Source organism: Ornithorhynchus anatinus, chromosome 20 (genome assembly GCF_004115215.2).
Source record: "Ornithorhynchus anatinus isolate Pmale09 chromosome 20, mOrnAna1.pri.v4, whole genome shotgun sequence".
Classification (NCBI taxonomy): Eukaryota; Metazoa; Chordata; class Mammalia; order Monotremata; family Ornithorhynchidae; genus Ornithorhynchus; species Ornithorhynchus anatinus.
The window spans coordinates 18,718,860-18,739,620 of NC_041747.1; the positions used below are offsets into that span (position 1 = coordinate 18,718,860).

The window sequence follows — 20,761 nt, forward strand, 5'->3', positions numbered from 1 at the left end:
CCGTGACCTTCTGACTCCAGGCCCTTGCTCTATCCATCGTGCCATGCTTCTTCGGGGCCCCGGAGATCGGGATTCAGGAAGGAAACTCAAAGGCGGGGACCGATAGAGAAACAACGGTGTGTCAGTCCCGCCAAACACACATGCACGGGACACAAGCTCTTACGTCACGATAATAATAATCATGTCTGAAGGTTTATTTCCTCAGAGAAAAGCTTTCCTTCTTCTTATGTAACATGCAGATTCCTCAACAAGGATAATATCTCGAATCACACCCCCTCTCTTCCTCACACTCCTACAGGAAGCTGAAAAGGAACTGAAAATATAGCATGAAAGGGTGCTCTTCTGTTTTCCGCATTTTCTGAAAAGTTATCCACTCGGTAAAATGCACAGTCCTTAAATACAACACAATTAATATTCGAAAACTTTCCGCTGGGCCAAAACGGCAAAGACTCAGGACACGTGAAGTCTCTTGTACAGAAAACAGAGCAGAACCTAAGGACAGAGCAGACTGGTTTTTTTCCTATAGAGACAGAGACGAGGTTCATTTGTTGGAGTCTGTTTGTCCAGCCCAATCTGAACACCTGAATCGGTAGCTTTCTTTAAAGTGAAATCCAACAATACTTTGGAGGCTGCCCTCGCGGAAAATGACGCCGTCCGCACAGTGGGAACGGGCTTGGAACGGAGAGGGGAGAGGAAAAACAGCAATGGGGCCTCCCTTCAGGAACGACAGACAGTCCCGAGGCTTGAACCCGAGGGCCTGCGAGGAGAAACCGATTATCGTCCCAGTGGCTTCCCAGCGGATATCCAGAACAGTGCTCCGTCACCAGCAGCAGGGCTTCCGAAAAGGGAACGTGCAAACCAATACCATAAATATCTGTTCTCCCTGTGGCACAGTGACCTGCCCTTTATCTTCCCAGCCCTCAGTACAGGCACACAGTAAGCCCACTGTCCATGTCTACCTTGAAATTATTCCAGCGCCGAGCACGGTCCTCGAAACACAGCTTAACAAATACCACAATTACTCTATTTCCCCCTCCCTAATATATTTTAAAGTCCGGATCCCCCTAAGCTGCTTGCGGGCAGGGATGGTGCCTTCCAACTTCTGTTGCATTGTACTTTCTCAATAAATAGGATTATTTCGTCGCATACAATTCCCTTTCTTAACCAATGCCAAGGAGTCCATTACACGCTCAAGATTTGAGAAATTAATGTTTGGCTTTTCATTTTTGCTATCTGTTACTGCTTCATGAGAGTGGGAGCGGGACTACTCTACAGAAATTAGGAACTTCTTTTACTTCTGTGGAGGAGTTGAGCTGAGTGTGTTGCTGAGCCTTGCCTTCCTCAAGGCAGGAGGAAGGTGTGTATGTTCTACCCAAATTGAGAAAGGAGATGAAGAGGGAAAACCAGACGGTAAGGAGAGAAGAAAAAACTCAGAAGACGAAGAGGAAAAATTCACAGAGGAAAATGAAACAGGCAGCTTTGGACAGAGCAGATGGGTTAGGAGGGGGAAAATACATCTCTGTGAAGTGATGGGAGTGTCTACACATCTCATTATGACCAGCCACTATAATGGCCCGCTCGAGGTTTATACTTATATTAATGCCTGTCTCCCCCTCTAGACTCTAAACTCACTGTGGGCAGGAAATGTGTCTTTTTCAGTGTTATACTGTACTCACCCAAGCATTTAGTACAGTGCTCTGCACACAGTAAGCGTTCAATAAATAAGACTGACGAAGAGTTACACACTTTTTTCCACTTTGGGGGGGGGAAAAAACTGTGCCAATCAACCCATCGATAACATCGATCGAGCGCTAAACACGTGGAAGATTGCCTGAAAGGGAGACTGCGAGAGACCCTGTTCACGAAAAGCTTCACTCCAATGGAAAAAACAGGCACAACCTGTTCTGTACACTCCCAAGCGCTTAATACAATGTTCTGCACACAGTAAGCGCTCATTAAATACCAATGATGGATGGATAGGATGCAGACACGCACCTATGATATAAACTCCATACTTCTTTAATGTAAATCAAGGGCAAGAATCGAACGGGGCCGGGAATGGGGAGGGGAAGATGGCGCTGAGCCCGGTGGGAAAAAACCACACGCTACCTACTGCAAGTTTACTGCTGGATTCAAAACCGGAAAGTTTTGAAAAGGTTTCTTTTGGGGCGCGCTGGCAAAAAGCACCCTCGTAATAAAACTCAAAATCGAAACCAACGGGCCACTCCGACAAAAAAAAACCAGAGCTTTGCATGGGAGGGTACGTTACCGCACTTCTTTCCTGAAGGAGAGCTGAAACTCACTTCATCAACCTTTAGGGGGAAGATCTGGGCCTGTGGATGAATCGTTCCACTTTCCTTTTTCTCTCACTTTAAGGATCGACTATAACCCCTCGAATCCCACGCCATATACGAACCCAAACACGAGGGGAAAGACTAAATTACAAACGAGCCAGCACGCTGAACCTGACAACAGCCAAATGTTGCAGAGCTTTAATAAATATAATGAGCGTAGCCATCCGTCTTTGGAACTCGGGGTCAAAAGAAGTGTAAAATGGGTGCTAATGAGCTCAAAAAACAGGAAACGGCTTGTTTGGACTTTGAGAAATGATGCACCTAAAGGTTTGGCATTTCACTAATTATCTGAATTGCTCGGTGGCTTTTAGCAGGTCACAAACCCAAATGACCCATCTTCTCCACTATAAATGCAAATATCCAATCGACACGGAAACACTCGATCGACAATCGGAGTGGTGAGCGGGCAGGCTAAGGCGGGAAGGGGAAGAGTAAGAAGGGGAGGGGGAAGTTTATGGGGGAAAGGAGAGAGTCGCACAGGAACACAGACGTGCAGGATACAGAGTCTGAACTGGCTCTGGTAGTCAGTGTATAAGACGATTTTCACACGGATCTAACACTTTACAGGTCTTTATTCTTTGGAGGAAATATATAAAATGGTCAAAACTGCATCTAATTCCATTGAATCTTACTGTGTCCCTGCAATGAATATTTATCCACATTGGACATCAAAATATCAAAGTTCTGGCGCTTAGAATGGTGTTTCACATACAGCAAGCACTCAAAGATCATTGATTAGAAAGGCCATTGTGCTTGCTCTATTCCTGCTCTGAGCCCATCTGCAGAGCACAATCTTCCGGGACACCCTTGAGTATCCACTTTTTTTGTTTTTAATGATACCTGCTAAGCGCTTACGATGTGCCAGGCAGTGTACAAAGTGCTGGAGTAGCTACAAGCTAATCAGGATGGACACCGTCCCCGTCCCCATTTTACAGACGAGGGAACTGAGGCCCAGAGAAGTGAAGCGGCTTGCCCAAGCAGGCAAGTGGCGGGGCCGGGATCGGAACCCACGGCCTTCTGACTTCCAGGCCTAGGCTCCATCCGCTGGGCCACACTGCTTCTCCAAGCAGTCTGCAAGGAGGGGGGTAGAGAAGCAGCGTGGCTCAGTGGAAAGAGCCCGAGCTTGGGAGTCAGAGGTCACGCGTTCGAATCTTGGCTCTGCCACTTGTTAGCTGTGTGACTATGGGCAAGTAACCGAACTTCTCTGGGCCTCGGTTACCTGACATGTAAAAGGGGGATTGCGACTGTGAGCGCCATGAGGGACGGGGACTCCGTCCAATGTGTTGATCCTGTGTCCACCCCAGTGTCGGGCACATAGTAAGTGATTAACAAACGCCTTAAAAAAAATGTTGCGGGAGGAAGAGGCTAAATTGAAGGTGCACAGAGGGCAGAAAACTCACTAGGAAAAGGGGCAGGGAAAGGGAAGGGGAGAGAGGAATAGGGGAGCGCAGGGGGACTTATAGTGTGATTTTTTTACTTACCTGTAAAAAGGCTCGGTCGCCAAGTCAGGACCGGTTATGCACACCAAGTCTAAGCTGCATGTAAATCTTTGGAAAACCCAGAACACAAACCTTCACGACAACGCGAAACGCTGGTCGGGAAGTGCCGAGGGGAGAGCTGGGTAAAGTAACACGTGAGAACTTGGTAAAATAAAACGCACATCCCTAAATGAAAGGTTTTGACTAAATCACAACGGCCTAACCTAACAAGCCGTGGTAGCTCCATTTCCAAAGTTTCTTTGCCAACTAAGAATTCAAATGATTAAAACTGAGCTTTTTCCCAGGCGTGCTTAGCTTTGAAAAGAACTGCTCCCCCAAAGAATTCTCCGGTTGAAAAGCCCAACCCTAATTCAACGGCAGGAACTAAGACAACTCCGATCACTCTACGGCAGAGGCCGCGGAGCAAAGAAAACATATTAATATTGAACCATTCCTCCAGAGAGCCCATTTTTCACTATGTGCCTGCTAAGTGCTGTGGAATGTGCAATCACACACTTGATGCAAATATTTGGAAATTAGCACACAATTTTCTTAAATTGGGTAGCACAGTAAGGAAGCTTGCTTCCTCTTGGCTTCCATCACATAACGAATCAGGAAACGCTTTCGTTTAAATGGGTTAAGGCGGCAGAAGAAATTCAGGTGGGTGAGTCACTCTACAGAACATCTAGATCCAGATGACGTTATGCTTAAATGCTTGTTGAAATACACCCCCGAAACATTAAAAAGAAGACATAAAACGAAGAAACCCATGAGCAGGGATGATTATTTTCATTTGGACCGGGCATTTCATTTTCAGCGATCTAAACAGCAATTTGCACAGAAAGACCCAATTTCACAGGTCTTACTCTCAGAGATTAGCATTGCAGGGGATAAAGACCGCAGGACTAAACCGTACAAATTACTCCACGTAAAAACGCGCGCATAAAGCCCACTTACAAATACAACTTTACTCTCCAACGAAATAAGCCGAAAATGGGAGAGGAAAAAAAAAAATACAAAAGATCTCGAACCATAACACTATACAACGTTCAATAACGGGAAAGATTAAAGGGTCGAAAAGTAGGCCCGATGAAGATTCGGGACTGTTTATGCCCGAAGACGGGACCGAGAAATGATCTGATAACACCGATCTCGCAAAAGCTCTTCACGTATAAAAGCTTCCAGTCAGGCCACGTCGAAAGAGGTCCGAACAGCTTTAATATTCAGAAGAGATTCGGGTTGGACATATAGGGAGGCTTCTTGATTACTGGGGTCATTCGACACGGAATAGGCTAAGAAGGGAGTCGGCGCAAGTTTTCCATTCTGGGGAATGTTCAAGTAAAGGACAGGCAAGCCATCCATCCTGGGTAGTTTCATTGCTCGTCTGGTCGAACCGGATCATCTTTAGAAATCCCATCCAGCTCTCTGACGGGGAGGGGAGGAGCAGAGGAGAAAGAGTGTTTGCAAAGAATAAACAAACGATGTCCAACTTACAAAATAGAAAAAGAAGCGTTCAAAAGCACCTGGCAAATGCTCTTCAATATGAAAGAAAATTCAATACATGTTCTCCCTCCTCCTCAGACCGTGGGCCCCATGTGGGAGAGAGACTGTCCCCTGCCCCCTACTCCAACTAGCCCGCACATTTCATTCCTCTGATGCCAACGTACTCGCTGTCCCTCCAGCTCCTCCAGCTCAATGCCGACCTCCTGCCCACGTCCCGCGCTGGCCTGGAACGCCCTCCCCCTTCATATCCGACAGGCAATTACTCTCCCCTCCGAAAGTTTATTGAAAGCACATCTCCTCCGAGAGGTCTTCCCCGACTAAGCCCTCAATCAGTTCCTTTTATCCCGCTCCCTTCTTCATCACTCTTGTACTTGAATTTGGTCCCTTTATTCACCCCCTCCCCGGCACCACTGCACTGATGCACATATCTGTAATTTATTTATACTGTCTCTCCCCTCTAGACCGAAAGCTCACGGTGGGCAGGGAATATGTCTGTTATACTGTCCTCTCTCAAGCGCTTAGTACAGTGTTCTGCGTACAGTAAGCGCTCAATACGATCGACTGATTCACCTACTCCCTGCTGTCTTTCCTCCTCCTCCTCCAATCCTTGGCCGGCTTTCTGCCCCACAGCTCCGAAGTAAGTTAGCCCCCAGGAGCCGGTAAGCTTCCATTTTTCACTCCCTTTTCTAAGGCCATTTCAATCACGCAACTCAACGATGCAGGAAATGCCTCTCTGCCTTTTGCTGTCATTTCTCAGAAGGTCACCGTAGCCCGCGTGAGTTAAGACAACGGAAAAATGGCTTTCCTGCTGCTTTCAGGGCAAAGGACGGCCTTTCTCCTGGCCCCCCCGGCTGAAGGATGCGATTTTTTGGCCTCTAAGTGGGCGGCAATCACGATGGTTGACATCCGCTCCCTACATCTTACGGCTGAGGAAGCCGAGGGCGAGCGGCTCGCCCTCGGCCAATCGGTATCCGAGCGGGACCCAGAGCCGTCGACTTTCTGAGGCTGGTCAGCCCGCTGAGCCACATCGTTTCCCTGTTGGTGCCGGGAAAAAAGATAACGCACCGGTCCGGGGGTGGGGGAGCAGACTCTGAGAGCGGCCGCGGCTCTGTGTGCCGTCAAACCTTCGCCTGTGCACGCTTCCTGCCGCGGCTCTGCGACCGTCGGCGAAATATTTTATAGGCTCCGGGTACTAAATTTCTCCTTTCTGGATCTCAGAACAAATGCACTCTTCGAATCACCACTCAGGTGGCTTCATTAGGATGGTAATGAAATACCATTCTGGTTTCAATCATTTATACCCAAATAAAACAGATCCTTTGTCCAATCCTCTGGCAAAGCCATTTTTTTTACTATGACAGCTAGTAGGCAGAAATGGAAGGAAAAAAAATAGCAACCAGTGATGTAAACAAAAAAAAAAAAAGCTTGTTCCTACTACCTGATTAAAAGAGGTAAGTGTTACCGCTTGGCGGCACAAACCTCTTACATCAGCTGTGCGCAGCTCGTTTCATCAGCAACTAGCCTCAGAGACCCGTCCAACTATGAGGTGGGAATGAGCTGTAGTAAAACCGTCCTTTTTTTGAGAAGCAGCAGAGTGGACTGGGAGTCGGAGGACCTGGGTTCGAATCCGCACTCCGACGCTTACCTGCTGCGTGACCTCGGGTAAGTCACCCGATTTCTCGATGCCTCGGTTCCCTCACCTGCAAGATGGGGATTCAACGGCTGCTCTCCCTCCGACTCGGACTGTGACCTCCACGTGGGTCCCGATTCTCCTCCGTCTACCCCAGCACTTAGTCCAGTGCTCTTCACAGTAAGCGCTTAACAAATATCCCAGTTATTATCATTATCCTTCACTGCAACACTGCCATTAAGCCCTAATCAAGCCTCTCGCTTCCTTGGATGAGAAGGACCGGGACGTTAACCTAGATCCAAACAGTATCCCGAATGTACAGAGTGGGATAAAAAGCACTGACGGAAATCAAACGTTCTCGATTTGGTGGATATCGGCACGGTTATCGCAAAACATGGTGTCTTGTTTACTGTAGAAAGAACTGACGAAATGAGGCAAATACAAGTGAGGCCCAGGGCTTAAAATGCTCCCTGCAACTGTGCGTGTTTATTCCGAAAGAACAGTCGGTGCTTTCAGTGATATCATCACGTTTCTCTAATCATCATGTTTCTATCAACCTTAAAAGCCGTTAAAAAGAAATGGCTGCCCCGTCTTCGCTCATTACCTCGTCCACTTCATCAGAAGGATATTTTAATCAACTCTAGTGCATTCTACCAGGTGCTTAGTAATAATAAGTGATAATTAATACTAATAATAATAGCACAGTAATAAGAGTACTAGTTGTACAGTACAAAATACAGTACAAAAGAGCTCAATAAATCCCAACTGACTAATCTAAGAGCCGCGTGTTATTACAAAGATATTTTGTATCTTCGCGCTTCATACTCCCTCTCCTCCGTTATTTGTATTACTGGATTTAGGCGCATACTAGTGTCAGACACTGTTCTAGGCGCCGGAGGAGATACAAGTTAATCAGTTTGGACAGATTCCACACGGGGCTCACAGTCTCAGTAGGAAGGAGAACAGGCACTGAATTCCCATTCTACAGATGAGGAAACTGAGGCTCGGAGAAGCGTCACGCAGCGGGCGACTGGCAGAGCCGAGATCAGCCCCCAGGTCCTGCGACTGCCAGGACCATCCTCTTTCCGTTAGGCCACGGTGCTCCCCGCTCATAAATCTTTCTCTGTCGGTAAATTTGAATAGATTTTGTAAGCTATGCTTCCAGTATTTGCAAAGACCAGAGATTGCGGTGAGGAAAATTACTCAGCTCTGCCCCTGTGAAGACACATACTGCCCTCAGAAAGGAAGAACCAAGGTTAACAGCACTATTTCTTAAGAGCTCCGCATCTCGCTCTCCAGCATCGCTCAGGATGACGGCCAGGCATTTCTAAACCCTTCCGTGTTGCCACGAGCCTATACCGACCTCTAACTTCTAAATTCCTCAAGAGCACGCCGTACGGCGTTGACGCTGACCACGGACAGACCAGATTATTCCAGAGAGAGAATGTTAGAAACCTGAGTGGCACCCGGCGGTTTTCGCTAATCAGATTTTTGACTTTCACTTCCTTCCCGTTTGTAAGACTCTTCCCTAGCATCTCGTTACGGCTGACGGGAAATAAGGGCTCAAGCCCCCGGGGATAGTCCTGCGGAGGAGGAGCGAGCCCGTCCCTCCCGGTGCCGTAGTCTGGCCGTTGAGCGATGTCTCTCACCGAACGGCGCTACCGACGGCCAGGGAAGAGCGCGCATCCCGGAAACCAACCGGGTGGAGCTCGAATCGCGGCGCGGCGCGGTGGAAAGGGCCCGGGCCGGGGAGTCGGGGGTCATGAGTTCGAATCCCGGCTCTGCCCCTCGTCAGCGGTGCGACTGTGGGCGAGTCACTTCACTTCTCTGGGCCTCAGTTCCCTCCTCTGTCAAATGGGGATTAACTGTGAGCCTCACGTGGGACGACCTGATTACCCTGCATCCACCCCAGCGCTTAGAACAGTGCTCGGCACCTAGTAAGCGCTTAACAGACACCAACATTATTACTGATTCCGGCTCCGCCACCTGTCCGCCGCACTTCACTTCTCTGTGCCTCGGCTACCTCATCTGGAAAATGGGGATTAAGACCGCGAGCCTCACGTGGGACGACCTGATTACCTTGTATCTGCTCCAGCGCTTAGAACAGCGCTTGGCACACAGTCAGCGCTTAAATACCATCATTATTATTAAGTGCCAGGGGTTGGGCTTCTGAGACCAGATCTGCCACTAAACCTCCACGTTGGAAAGCTCAAAATTTACACCGTCATTCTCTTCGCAGGGGTTGATGGCCCTGATCGAGTTCCTTTACCAGAGTGGAATCTTAAGCGCCTCCTCGCAGAATCCTCAGTGACCCCGGAACGTCGCTCGGCTGTAATTTGACACGACTATACCACTTCTCACTGAGGAATGAACTTACAAAGCTCCAGATCGCAATATACATCACGGCCCGATAGAGCGACTGCACTGACGGGACTTTTAAATACTTCTGCCCGGAACGATGTTTACAAACAGCTTCTCTTCCGCGATTCTAATAGGACGGATCGCCACGGTATTTTATCTAACTTTAAAAGGACAGTTAAAGGCCAACAGTCATTAATTCTACACCATAAATATCTCCCAAAAGAACCTATCGCCGGGACCCACGGAGTCAAGGCGCCGGCAATGAAATACATACATCCAGTTCTCCGAAGCCGCCTCTCGACAAGTTGATCTACGCGCTCGCCCTCGGAATGACTAATTCAGTGTCAAGCGATTAGCCCCCAACAAGGTTCGTGTTCACCTTCCTCTCAGCCCGGGAAAGATGGAGGATTCGAACGAGACGCAACGAACACGCTCCCCGTGTGAAAGAATTGCCGCAAGAAGCTCACACGGAAGGGTGTTAAACGCCATTTTAAAAAACACTTTCTCCTACCTTCAACGGGGAGGGAAGCGCTCAGGACACCGTTCCGCACACGGTAAGCACTCAGATACCACCGGTCGGTCCGCGTCAATCGATGGACCGCGTCGGTCGACCGCGAACTGGGCGCAGAGCGCCGTCGTATGGGCGTGAAGAGTACGACCTAACAGAGTTGATGGAATAGTCAAGAGGAGCTAGGGTAGGTGCTGGGATTCACGCGGCAGCACTTCGGGTGGAAAGGAGAGGGCGGATTTTAGGAACGGCGCAGAGGCGGAACCGACGGGATTTAGTGACGGATCGAACGAGGGCGCTGACTCGAGGGTGACGCCGAGGTTACGGGGTTGAGAGACAGGGAGGACGGCGGCATTGCCCGCGGTGACGGGAAAATCCGGGCTGGAGATGGGAAGGAGTTCCGTCTTGGGCAAGTGAAGTTCGAGGGGCGGGCGGGACATCCAAGAGGTGACGTCTTGGAGGAAGGAGGAAACGCGAGAGGGAGAGACCGGGGCTGGAGATGTAGGCGCGGGAATCGTCCACGCAGGGGTGGGAGCCGGGGGAGCAAACGACTTCGCCGAGGGGGTGGGCGTAGACGGAGAATGGATCCAGACCTGAACGCCGAGGGGCTCCCCCGGCTAGAGAGGGGAGGAGCCTGCCAAAGAGACGGAGAGCGAGCAGCCAGAGAGACGGGAGGAAAGCCGGAAGACGGTGTCGGCGAAGCCGAGGCTGGACAACGTCTGCGGGAGAAAGAGGTGGTCCACGGTGTCCGAGGCAGCTGAGAGGTCAAGGAGGACAGGATGGAGCAGAGGCCCCTGGATCTGGCATGAAGGACATCACTGGGGATCCTTGAGCGTCAGAAGCAGCGTGGCTCAGTGGAAAGAGCCCGGGCTTAGGAGTCCGAGGTCGTGGCTTCTAATCCCGGCTCCGCCACCTGTCGGCTGCGTGACCTTGGGCAAGTCGCTTAACTTTCGGCGCCTCAGTTACCTCATCTGGAAAATGGGGATTAAGACTGCGCCTCACACGGGACAACCTGATTACTCCGGATCTACCCCAGCGGTTAGAACAGTGCACGGCACATAGTAAGCGCTGAACGAATACCAACATTATCATCATCATATGCCTAAAATCAACTCTATTTACTGAGCACTTACAGCGTGCACGGCCCTAAACTAAGCACTTGGAAGAGTATAATCTAACAGAGTTAGACCTCTACTCTCATCCCGGACTCATCCTGGAGAAGCAGCCGGGCTCAGTGGCAACAGCCCGGGTTTGGGAGTCAGAGGTCATGGGTTCGAGTCCCAGCTCCGCCACTTGTCAGCAGTGTGACTTTGGGCAAGTCACTTCACTTCTCTGTGCCTCAGTTACCTCGTTGGTAAAATGGGGATGGAGACCGTGAGCCCCTCGTGGGACAACCTGATCACCTGGTATCCCCCGGCGCTTAGAACAGTGCTCGGCACGTAGTAAGCGCTTAACAAATGCCATCATCATTATTATTACTCTCCTTCTTGCCCCTAAACTACCCTAAGCCTGTAGGGAGGAAGCAGGATTCCAGCACACCGTAAGCCAGCTCTGCAGCGTTCTGCCACCATTTTATGAAAACTTCGTTCAAATAGTGTGATTCATTAAATTTACAATCTAATGGGGGGGGGGGGAAAAATCAATACGCATCTGAACTAACAAGATGTCCTCTGAATAACTCAGCTCTGGCTTGTTATATAATTTATCCATCGGCATGAGGGGAAATGGTGGTGGTTTTTAAATGAGCAGAGCTGATTATAGCTGATTAAATTTGTAAAGTTTCCTCCAATTTATAATTAAACCCACATTTAACCCAACCTGCCCTTAGCGTGCATTTCCAGCTCTAAATATTTCAGTGCTTTAGTGATGAGACTCTGCTCGATCATCATCCCTCCCTGAATGCACCCGTTCAGTCAGAGCCCACCAGAAGTGGTTTTGGAGGCCGGTGTCGACGACTGTAAGCTTCTCTAGAGCGTAAGCTCCTCTTGGCAGAGTTTGTTTCTCTCCACTTTGCTGTTCTGTACTCTCCCCAGCACTCAGTCCAGTGCTTAGCCCACTGCGCGCTCACAATACTATCAACCGACTGCCTGAAAGAGAAACGGAGTCAAAATATTCTCAGAAATACAACGGTCCAACACGGTGACGAATTAAAAGCAAACTAAATAGTTCTTCCGTAACGCGTTTCCACTGTATGTCTCGGGCCAAAAAATAAATTGGGGAATGGGGGCGGGAAGGGGGATTCCAACAACGTGGATCTGACTGGATAGAAAGCGATCCCGATGCCCACACTCTACAGGCTACGATGCAAGTTTTCCTAAAGACGCTTTCTCCGTGAAAGTAAGCCCCACGTTACCGGAGACCTAAGCTCTACTTTCCGGCGGCACGGCCTGGGAGTCAGAAGGACAGGGGTTCTGATCCCGGCTGTGCCCCGTGTCTGCCGCGTGACCTTGGGCAAGTCGCTCTGCTTCTATCTGCCTCAGTTACCTCGTCTGTAAAAAGAGGATTAAGACTGAGTCGCACGTGAGACAGGGATTCTGTCCAACCTTACTACCTTGTATCCACCCCGGCGCTTGGCCCAGAGTAAGAGCTTTAACAAATGCCACAATTATTATTATTATTATTTCGCTACTAGGAGCAAAGTGAAGGAGCGTGGCCTAGTTGAAAGAGCCGGGGCCTCCAAGTCAGAGGACCTGCGTTCCAATCCCAGCTCTGCAGTTGTCTGCTGGGTGACCTTTGGGAAGTCACTTAATTTCTCTGGCCTAAGTTCCCTCATGTGCAAAATGGAGATTCAATACCTAGTCTCCCTCCTACTTAGACTCGAGTCCCAGGTGGGACCTACCCCAGTGCTTAGTACAGTGCTTGGCACATAGGAAGTGCTTAACCAATACCACAATCGTTATTATTGCTATTATCATAATTATCTGTCTAGAGACCACAAAGAAATTTGAAAATCCTTTGGTAGTTAAAAAAGTGACTTGAATTCCCAAGCCAGAGGGTAATTATTCTTTCAGAACTGGGGAGAGCTGGTAACGGTGGCGGGAAAGTGGAGCGAAAGACCGGAAAAGGAACCGTCTGCAGCTTTACGGTAGCTATCCTACATGGGAGCTTTAATACCAGGCCCGCCTTCACACCTCAAGGTCATAAATATTTTCTCTGCCCCGGGCTGGAAGAAGCGTAGCCACTCGTAAAATGATGCCATATATTTTTCAGCTGCTTAACTCCGAAACGCCTTAATCCAAGGCCTGATCCTTAAATTCTCTTATCGCCCAAGGACTTTATAATTTTACAGTAGCACGCTGAGTCTAACACTTTACTTCTACAGTTGGCAATGCGGGAAATGCCATCCATAGGCCATTTCAAAATGCACTATTGTGTTCCGGGAAAATCGGAATTCATCTATCGAATGCTTACGAGACAGATGACCTTAGCATTCCTGGATCAGTGCGTCTTTCGGAGCCAAAGTGTTTCTGCACACTTCTCTCACTGATTTCCAAATCTTGAATTCCAGCAATAGTTATATACTTAAACTCCTACATTTTAAAATGCATTTTTTAAATGACATTCCAAGGCAAGTTCATCAATGAACCTATCCAATGAAGATGTAAAGCCTGTCGTCTCCCCTGACCTCCAGGGCAATTTCTGTGGTGTTCCCGCAATACATCCCAAGTCTGAAGATACTGTACAAATTTCTCTTTGTCCCTCTTCCAGCTCTGCCTATAATCACTTCATCTCAGTTATGCATCTTCCCTCTATCAGCCGTTTATTATTGTTTCCATTTTAGCGTCAATGATATTTATTAAGCGCTTACTATGTGCAAAGCAATGTTCTAAGCTCTTAGGAGAGTGCAATACAAAATAAGCAGACACGTTCCCTGCCCATAATGAGCTTATGATGCCTAGGAGACAAGGAGCTGGTCTGTTTATTACGCTCAGTTCGGATAGACGGGAGACCATACCAATGGGAATGGCATTAAACATCTATTCCGTTAAGCACAATGCTAATGTGGGACCTTCTTAGGGTTTTTTTTGCACTTTCATAAAACTGGAATCCGTCAGTTCTTTTCTCGTGGCTCAGAAGCGGCAAAATAATGAACTTAATGAAAAAATGCAAAACATAGTAATAATAATGATGATGATAATAATGCATTGAGGTATTAAGTGAAATACTATGCCAAAATTAGAAATCATAGGTACCCAACTTTGAACTCTGAACTCGGGCCAAAAGGAGGACAGGGAAGCTCGTCGTGGGCAAAGAACATGTCTACCAACTCTTCCAAGTGCTTAGTACAGTGCCCTGCACTCGGTAAGTGCTCAATAAATGTGATTAATTTGGGGGATACCACAAGAATAAGTACTGGGAAGGAACAGGCTTCCAAGAGCAACCAGAGCAGAAGAAATCCACCATTTTGGGCCTTTTCAATCCTGACTGGAAAGTCTGGTTTTGTTGGCAGTCCTAGGATGAAGAAGGTTGCAAGTCCAGCTCAAAAGAGGTTTCTGCGGGGGATGCAATCATTCCCATATTCCACATGGATTGGGCATCTATATCAGACACAATCCGTGGCCCACACGGGGCAAATAATCCAGAGGGAGTGAATGCGAGGCCCACCCGGAGTGCGTTGGTGAGCCGCCCACGGTGCCACAGCAGAACAGGGATGGCACCGGGAGTAGAACCCGGGTCTCCCGATTCCCAGGCCGCAAAGGAACATGTGCTCTGGAGGAAATTCTGAGACTATTTTCTGAACCACAAAAGCAAAGTCCGAGAAAATGGAGATCGCTAGAAGCGCCCAAGAGCTGGGTCGCAGAGGATCTCACTGAGCCAAAGAGAATTCGGAAAGGTCTGCACGTGCCTGAGGCCAAAAGGTAGATCTTTCTCTTACCCAAACTATCACTACGAATGACCAAGAATGAACTTTATCTTGATCTACCAATTTGAAGATTACCTGCTCTCTCTTGCAGGTTTCGCCCCCGCCCCCCGCAAAGGATGATAATAATAATAATGATGACATTTGTAAGCACTTACTATGTGCCAAGCACTCTTCCAAGTGCTGGGGTAGATACAAAGTAGGGTGTTCCACGTGGGGCTCACAGTCTCAATCCCCGTCTTCCAGATGAGGTAACTGGGGCCCGGAGAAGTGAAGTGATTTGCCCAAGGTCACAGCAGACAGGTGGCGGAGCTGGGATTAGAAGATTCCTACGTGGAAATGAACCTGGAAATATTGGACTCTTTACCCGGCCAACGAGACTTGTTAACTTACATCCTTTTTGGGTTGAGGCTCGGGTTGAAGGGACAGAAAAAGCGTTCTGCTGAGGTTGGGACGACAGGGCTTCTCCCCGCCCGGGGAAAGACTGGGTCCTTAGGTCCCCTTCTGATCGGCCCAGCTGCTCCCCAGGATACTTAACGGTCCAGATGCATTTCCTACTGTAACGCACCAACGGTAAGGATGGAGTCTGGCGAATGTTAAGAACCTGGCTGGCAACGAGGTGAAGTACCGGGCAAGAACAGTGGTAAAACAATCGACTACATTAATTTATCGGGGTCAGCGTGCACACAACAAGTTTCGCTAGGGGCGGTTGCGGGGTAGAAATAGGGGATCGTGTGGTTCCAAAACCATTAGTCTTGTCTTCACAGAGCGATCACGGCTATTGCCAGTTTGGAGCTTAACACGAAGTCTGTTCCTTTCTTTTTTTAAAAAAAAAAAAAGGCACCGTTAGCCTTGGGAGGAGAGAGCGAATGCAGATTTCAAAAGATGATCGGAGAAAAAAAATGCCAACACTGTATCCAGCAATACTTCATACTGTCAATTTTTATTGCCCGAACGTATTATAGAGAGGTATCCAGGAAAACCATTCACAGCTCATAAAAACAACAAGATGAAATGATTTGATAAGGCAGAAAACAATGTAACAGAACACAGTGTTTATTCTAATTGTCTGCCTGTGCTCATCACCAACAGATTCTCTCTTGCAACGGTGTACGGATCTAAAGAGAAACTGTAGTTCTTTATAGAGGGACCTTAAAAATCAACACCAGAACCGAAAACAGTCTGAGTCTTCATCCAGACTTAATTACAACTGACCGGTGAACGTTTACTTTAAGACTAAAAGGTTACCTGCTGAGCTCTAAAATGGCTCTCCTTTTCATTATTTTCTTAAGCAGCTTCCTCGATGATGATCTTTTTTTCCCCATTACCAAACTTAGCCCCTAAATAGCTTATAAAATGAAAGAATTCGCCTGTTCTACATCGCGGAAATTTGGGTATAGGCCTGTGAAGGCAATGTAGGGTCCAGGAGAAGTGGGTGATTCCCACATCTGTCAAGGCAAATAGAGACGGGGGGAGACGAGGATGGAGTAGAGGTTATTAGATTTGGCAAGGTGATCAATGCTGACCTTGAAGAACAGTGGAGCGGAGGGGGCGGGAGCCAGATTGAAGAGGGCCACGAAGAGAAGAGGAAGAAGTGGGTAAAACAACCTATTCAAGGAGACCGAGCAAGAAATTTGCCCAAGAAGGAGATGGGGAAGACAGCTGGGTGGTGAAGATGGGTCAAGAGAGAGCTTGTAGGATAGGGGACGCGTGAAAACACCGACACTTTGAAAACGGAAGGGAAGGAGTCATTCGAGAGCGAGCGGTTCGAGACGGCACTGGTACCAAAATGCCACAGTCTGCCGGGGGTCGGCTGTACGGCGAGTTGAAATGTGGCGACCGACAGCATCGTGGGATGGGGGGAAAGCCTCAAGGACCCACAGAGGAGCAGCTTCGGAGAAAGGGGCAGGATAAGTGAAAACGGGACGCAGCCTCCTCAACTAGCCCAGCTGCTGAGATGCAATCCTTCCTTCACTCAATCGGATTACTCTACTAAGCGCTTGGAAAGTACAAGTCGGCAACAAAGAGAGGGAATCCCTACCCAACAACAGGCTCACAGTCTAGAAGGGGCGAGACAGACAATAAAACAAAACAAGCAGACCAGCATCAATAGCATCGGCATAAACAGAATTATATATATACACACATCATTAATAAAATAAATAGAATTATAAATATGTACATAAATACACAAGTGCTTGGGGCAGTCCCGGGTTCTAACGCCGCCTCCGCCACTAGTCTTCTGTGAGACCTTGGTTAAGTCACTTGCCTTCTCTTGGCCTCAGTTTCCTTGTCCATAAAATGGGGATTCCATACCTTTTCTTCCTCTCCGTTAGGCTGTGGGCTTTATGTGGGACAGAAGCTGTGTCTAACCTAATTGTATCTACTCCAACGCTTAGTACAGTGCTTAATACAGTGTTTGGCCCTTAAATACCATCATTATTACTGGGAAAGGAGTGCCTCTCTCGGACAGGCTTCGAGACTGAACCATAACCTAAAACAGCACTCTGGGCAGCTCGCTCCAAACAGCCAGTCAGGCGGGGTGCTGACGGGGTGATGGCCTTTGTTGAGCGCTTACTATGTGCCAAGCACTGTTCCAAGCGCTGGGGAGGATACAAGGTCATCAGGCTGTCCCACGCGGGGCTCACAGTCTTAATCCCCATTTTACAGAAGAGGTAACTGAGGCACAGAGAGGTTAAGTGACTGGCCCGAACGGCGGAGCCGGGATTAGAACCCATGACCTCTGACTCCCAAGCCCGTGCTTTTTCCACCGAGCCACGCTGCTTCTTCCTGCCCGCAGAGATGAAATTCACTCAGGGGCACGATTTTCAGGACACATGACAGTACAGCTTCCTGATATTATGGATATTATGTTGATTTTTTTTTTCCCTACAGAGAATTCCCAGCAATCCAAAGCAACTGAAGTGAAAAGGGGTTTTTCTTCAACTATTACCTGGATTCAATGAACAGCCATATTGGAGGGGCCTGCCTTTCCGTTTATCTGGATAAAATCCAACTACCAAGGTGGATCGTTAAAACAGGAGTCTGTTTTATCGCTAGGCACATAAAGTTAGTGGTTTTTCCACTCAGCCCTTGTTCCCTAGAGAGAAGTGAAGTGCTGGAAACGCTAACCAGACCTTATACAGTGCTCTGCGCACAGTAAGCGCTCAATAAATACAGTTGAATGAATTCAGTAAAGTTTCAAATGACTCTTCCACGTCCAGTCTACCCAATCTGTCAACTGCATTTACTGAGCACTTACTGTGTGCCGAGCACTATATTAAGTATTTGAGAGAGTACAATAGCAATAGATGTTGCAGACATGTTCTCTGCCCACAAAGAGCTTACAGTCTAGAAGGCAGAGACAGACATTAAAACAGTCTATTAGTCTACCGACGAATCCTAAAGGGCAAATAAAATACGATTAGTTCGAGAGAGAATATTACTCTAAGTACGATTAGTTCGATAGAGAATATTACTCTAAGTACAGGATAGTCAAGGATAAAGCTGAATAATAAAAGGTTGCACATCTGACAAAGAAGTTTAAATCTACATAAATATTTTACATAAGACTTTACAAGGAGAGGCTCTTTCTCTCGGCTATTGGCTTGGTTCCCCAGAGCAAAGGCCTCATTAAAAATGAAATTCATGGTTGGAAGGATTACCTTATTGGAAAGAACATTCGTAACCATTTGTATTCGGAGGTACCAGGGCCGTGAATTCTAACGGGGGGGGGGGGGGGGGGGGGGGGCCTCATTAGAATAACTTCCCCAGCAGCTTATTTAATTTTATGACGACGGTTTTCGCTATTTGGGGGGCCGTTAATGGAAGCATGGAGCATGCGGCAATTAAAGGCCTCACTTTCCCAGGGAGGCCACATTCGTGACACGTCGACTTCTCGCAAGCCAGCCGGAAGGAAGTGGAACATTTAAAAATCACACAGACACACACATATAGTGCAGGTCAAACGTAACTGTCACAAGAAGTGAGGAATGAGAGAGAGAGAGGAGTAACCAATAGCCGACCTCACTGTTGACTCCCAAGGGACACTTACCGCTCCTGTGCTTTCTTTCAGTTCTACCCCAAACACGTTATGTCGCTTCACCCTGAACAAGTCACGGTCTTGCTCTTCATCATCCTCTTCGTCCTGAGCCAGAAACTGCACGGATCTGACTTGCTCGCTCTGGGCATCAAGGTCTGCTTTTTCTTCCTCAGACGCCAGCTGCTTTTTGGTGGCCGTGCCGGATGGGGGTTTTTCTCCTCTCTCTTGTATCCTCTTCCCTCCGCGTTGGAGGAGGCTCATTTTCTCGCTGAACTGGGCTCTGAATTCCTCCACTTCGTCATTGCTGAGGGAGGATGCTGGGCTCTCCCTCTGGACTCCGGCGTGTCCCCCGTCTTTCTCCAAACCCGGTTCTTTTGTGGCCAGTTTCTGGATTCTCTGGAGAAATCTCACCCGCGGGGCGACGGCCAAGCCGAGAGAACTACAACGGAGAGAAGAGAGAGGAATGGCGAAAGAGCAGATCAGTACAGAAAATAATACATTTGGTTCTGGGATCATCTGATCATAGAAGATGGCTTTTGTGAAAAGTATTAAGAAATGGAATGAAAAGAAATAACTGTTTCCTGGTCTTAAAAATATAATAAACGGCCTAAAAGACAAGGGGACAGGTACGGGAGCTAATGAATAACCTGATCGGCCCAACTAACTTCCAAACCCAATGCCTAATCAAAACGACACTGCCGCTTGTTTCTACTTGAAATGGTCTGACTTGCGCTAATAATTAATCTTAGAATGCTGGTTCCGGAGCTGGAATCAAAGGCATAATAAAGGCAGTTGAAAAATCAATAGTTAGCCTAGAGCCTTTTTCTACTTATTGGATGAAAGAAGATTCCAGGTAAAAAAAAAAAAAAACAACCGAGGGAGTCGCACAGTGTTTGTGAAAAAAATCCACGTAATACGCCCGTCTGAGTAGAATTGCTTTCTTCAACTCTGAGGAGATACAGTTTTGAGTCATTCGTATCGGAATCATGAGTTCGTGGAGGAGGGTTGTTTTTCGGGCAAGCATGATTCAGCAGCCAAATAAGACGGAAAGTTCTGAATAAGAACGAGTCAGTGGGGAATAAGACAGGAAAGAAAATAGCGGGGGGAACTGAAGAAGGGTAATTTGAAATCATGGTGCTTGCAGACGGAGTCCTGGGGGCTGGTACCCCATTTTTCCCCTTCGCTGGTCTTGAGGAACTCTTCCCGTCCTTCCCTTCCCGGGAGGAAGTCCCCGTGGGGACCTGGGACTTTTCAGACAGGCGGAAGACTCGGCGATCTACCTTTCACTGAATCCCGCTGCCAAACGACGCCGGGTACGCCATTTCCAAGCGGGGAGGTAAAAACAAAACCCACAGACCTTCGCTCCAGAAGAAAGCTAACCAAAACTGCTTGGTTTATACTAAATACATATTTTCAAGATTTCGGTGGGAAGAGCATTTAGGAGACACTGCTATTATCTTTAAAGTGAGTCACATGCAGAAATTTTAGGGATCTGAGTCAAGAAGGCTAATGTTAGACCAACGTGAATGCTTCAACCATAACAAAACGTGTAGTCTGGTTATTCAGAAGTATACTGGAATGGACAGACCCGTTCCAAGACCACCTCTGTGCGGCCAATGATCGTGCAGACCACTGGGAGGGTCGCTTGGATGATGGGAGACAGCATGGCCTACTGGAGCGCTTAGAACAGTGTCTGGCACACAGTGAGCGCTTAACAAATGCCATCATTCTTATTATTATTCGAAAGCCTGGGACTGGGAGCTGGGAGATCTGGGTTCTATCCCTTCGCACTTGTTTTGTTGTGCGACCTCGGGCCAGTCCCTTAAAATAAAATCCTTCCTCTTCCTCCCTCAAACTTTTAAACCCCACGTGGCACCTGGGTCTGATCTGGTCGGTTGGCACTAGATTGCAGACAGTGAACTCCAACTCCTTGAGGGGAGGGATTATGACCACTAGCTGTACTTTACTGTCCCCCTCTCAAGCACTTAGTACAGTGTCTGTAAACAGGAGTGAGAGATCAGATC

At 48.1% G+C, this 20,761-nt stretch overlaps 1 protein-coding gene across 1 annotated transcript in view; it reads right to left on the reverse strand.

Annotated features, from left to right (window-relative positions):
- DDX10 (DEAD-box helicase 10) overlaps positions 1-20,761 on the reverse strand; it is a 116,596-nt gene that overhangs the window by 53,600 nt on the left and 42,235 nt on the right. The window contains exon 13 of the mRNA XM_029048537.2: positions 18,750-19,176. Within this exon, the coding sequence (XP_028904370.1) occupies positions 18,750-19,176 (427 nt within the window). The remainder of the gene's footprint in view (positions 1-18,749; positions 19,177-20,761) is intronic.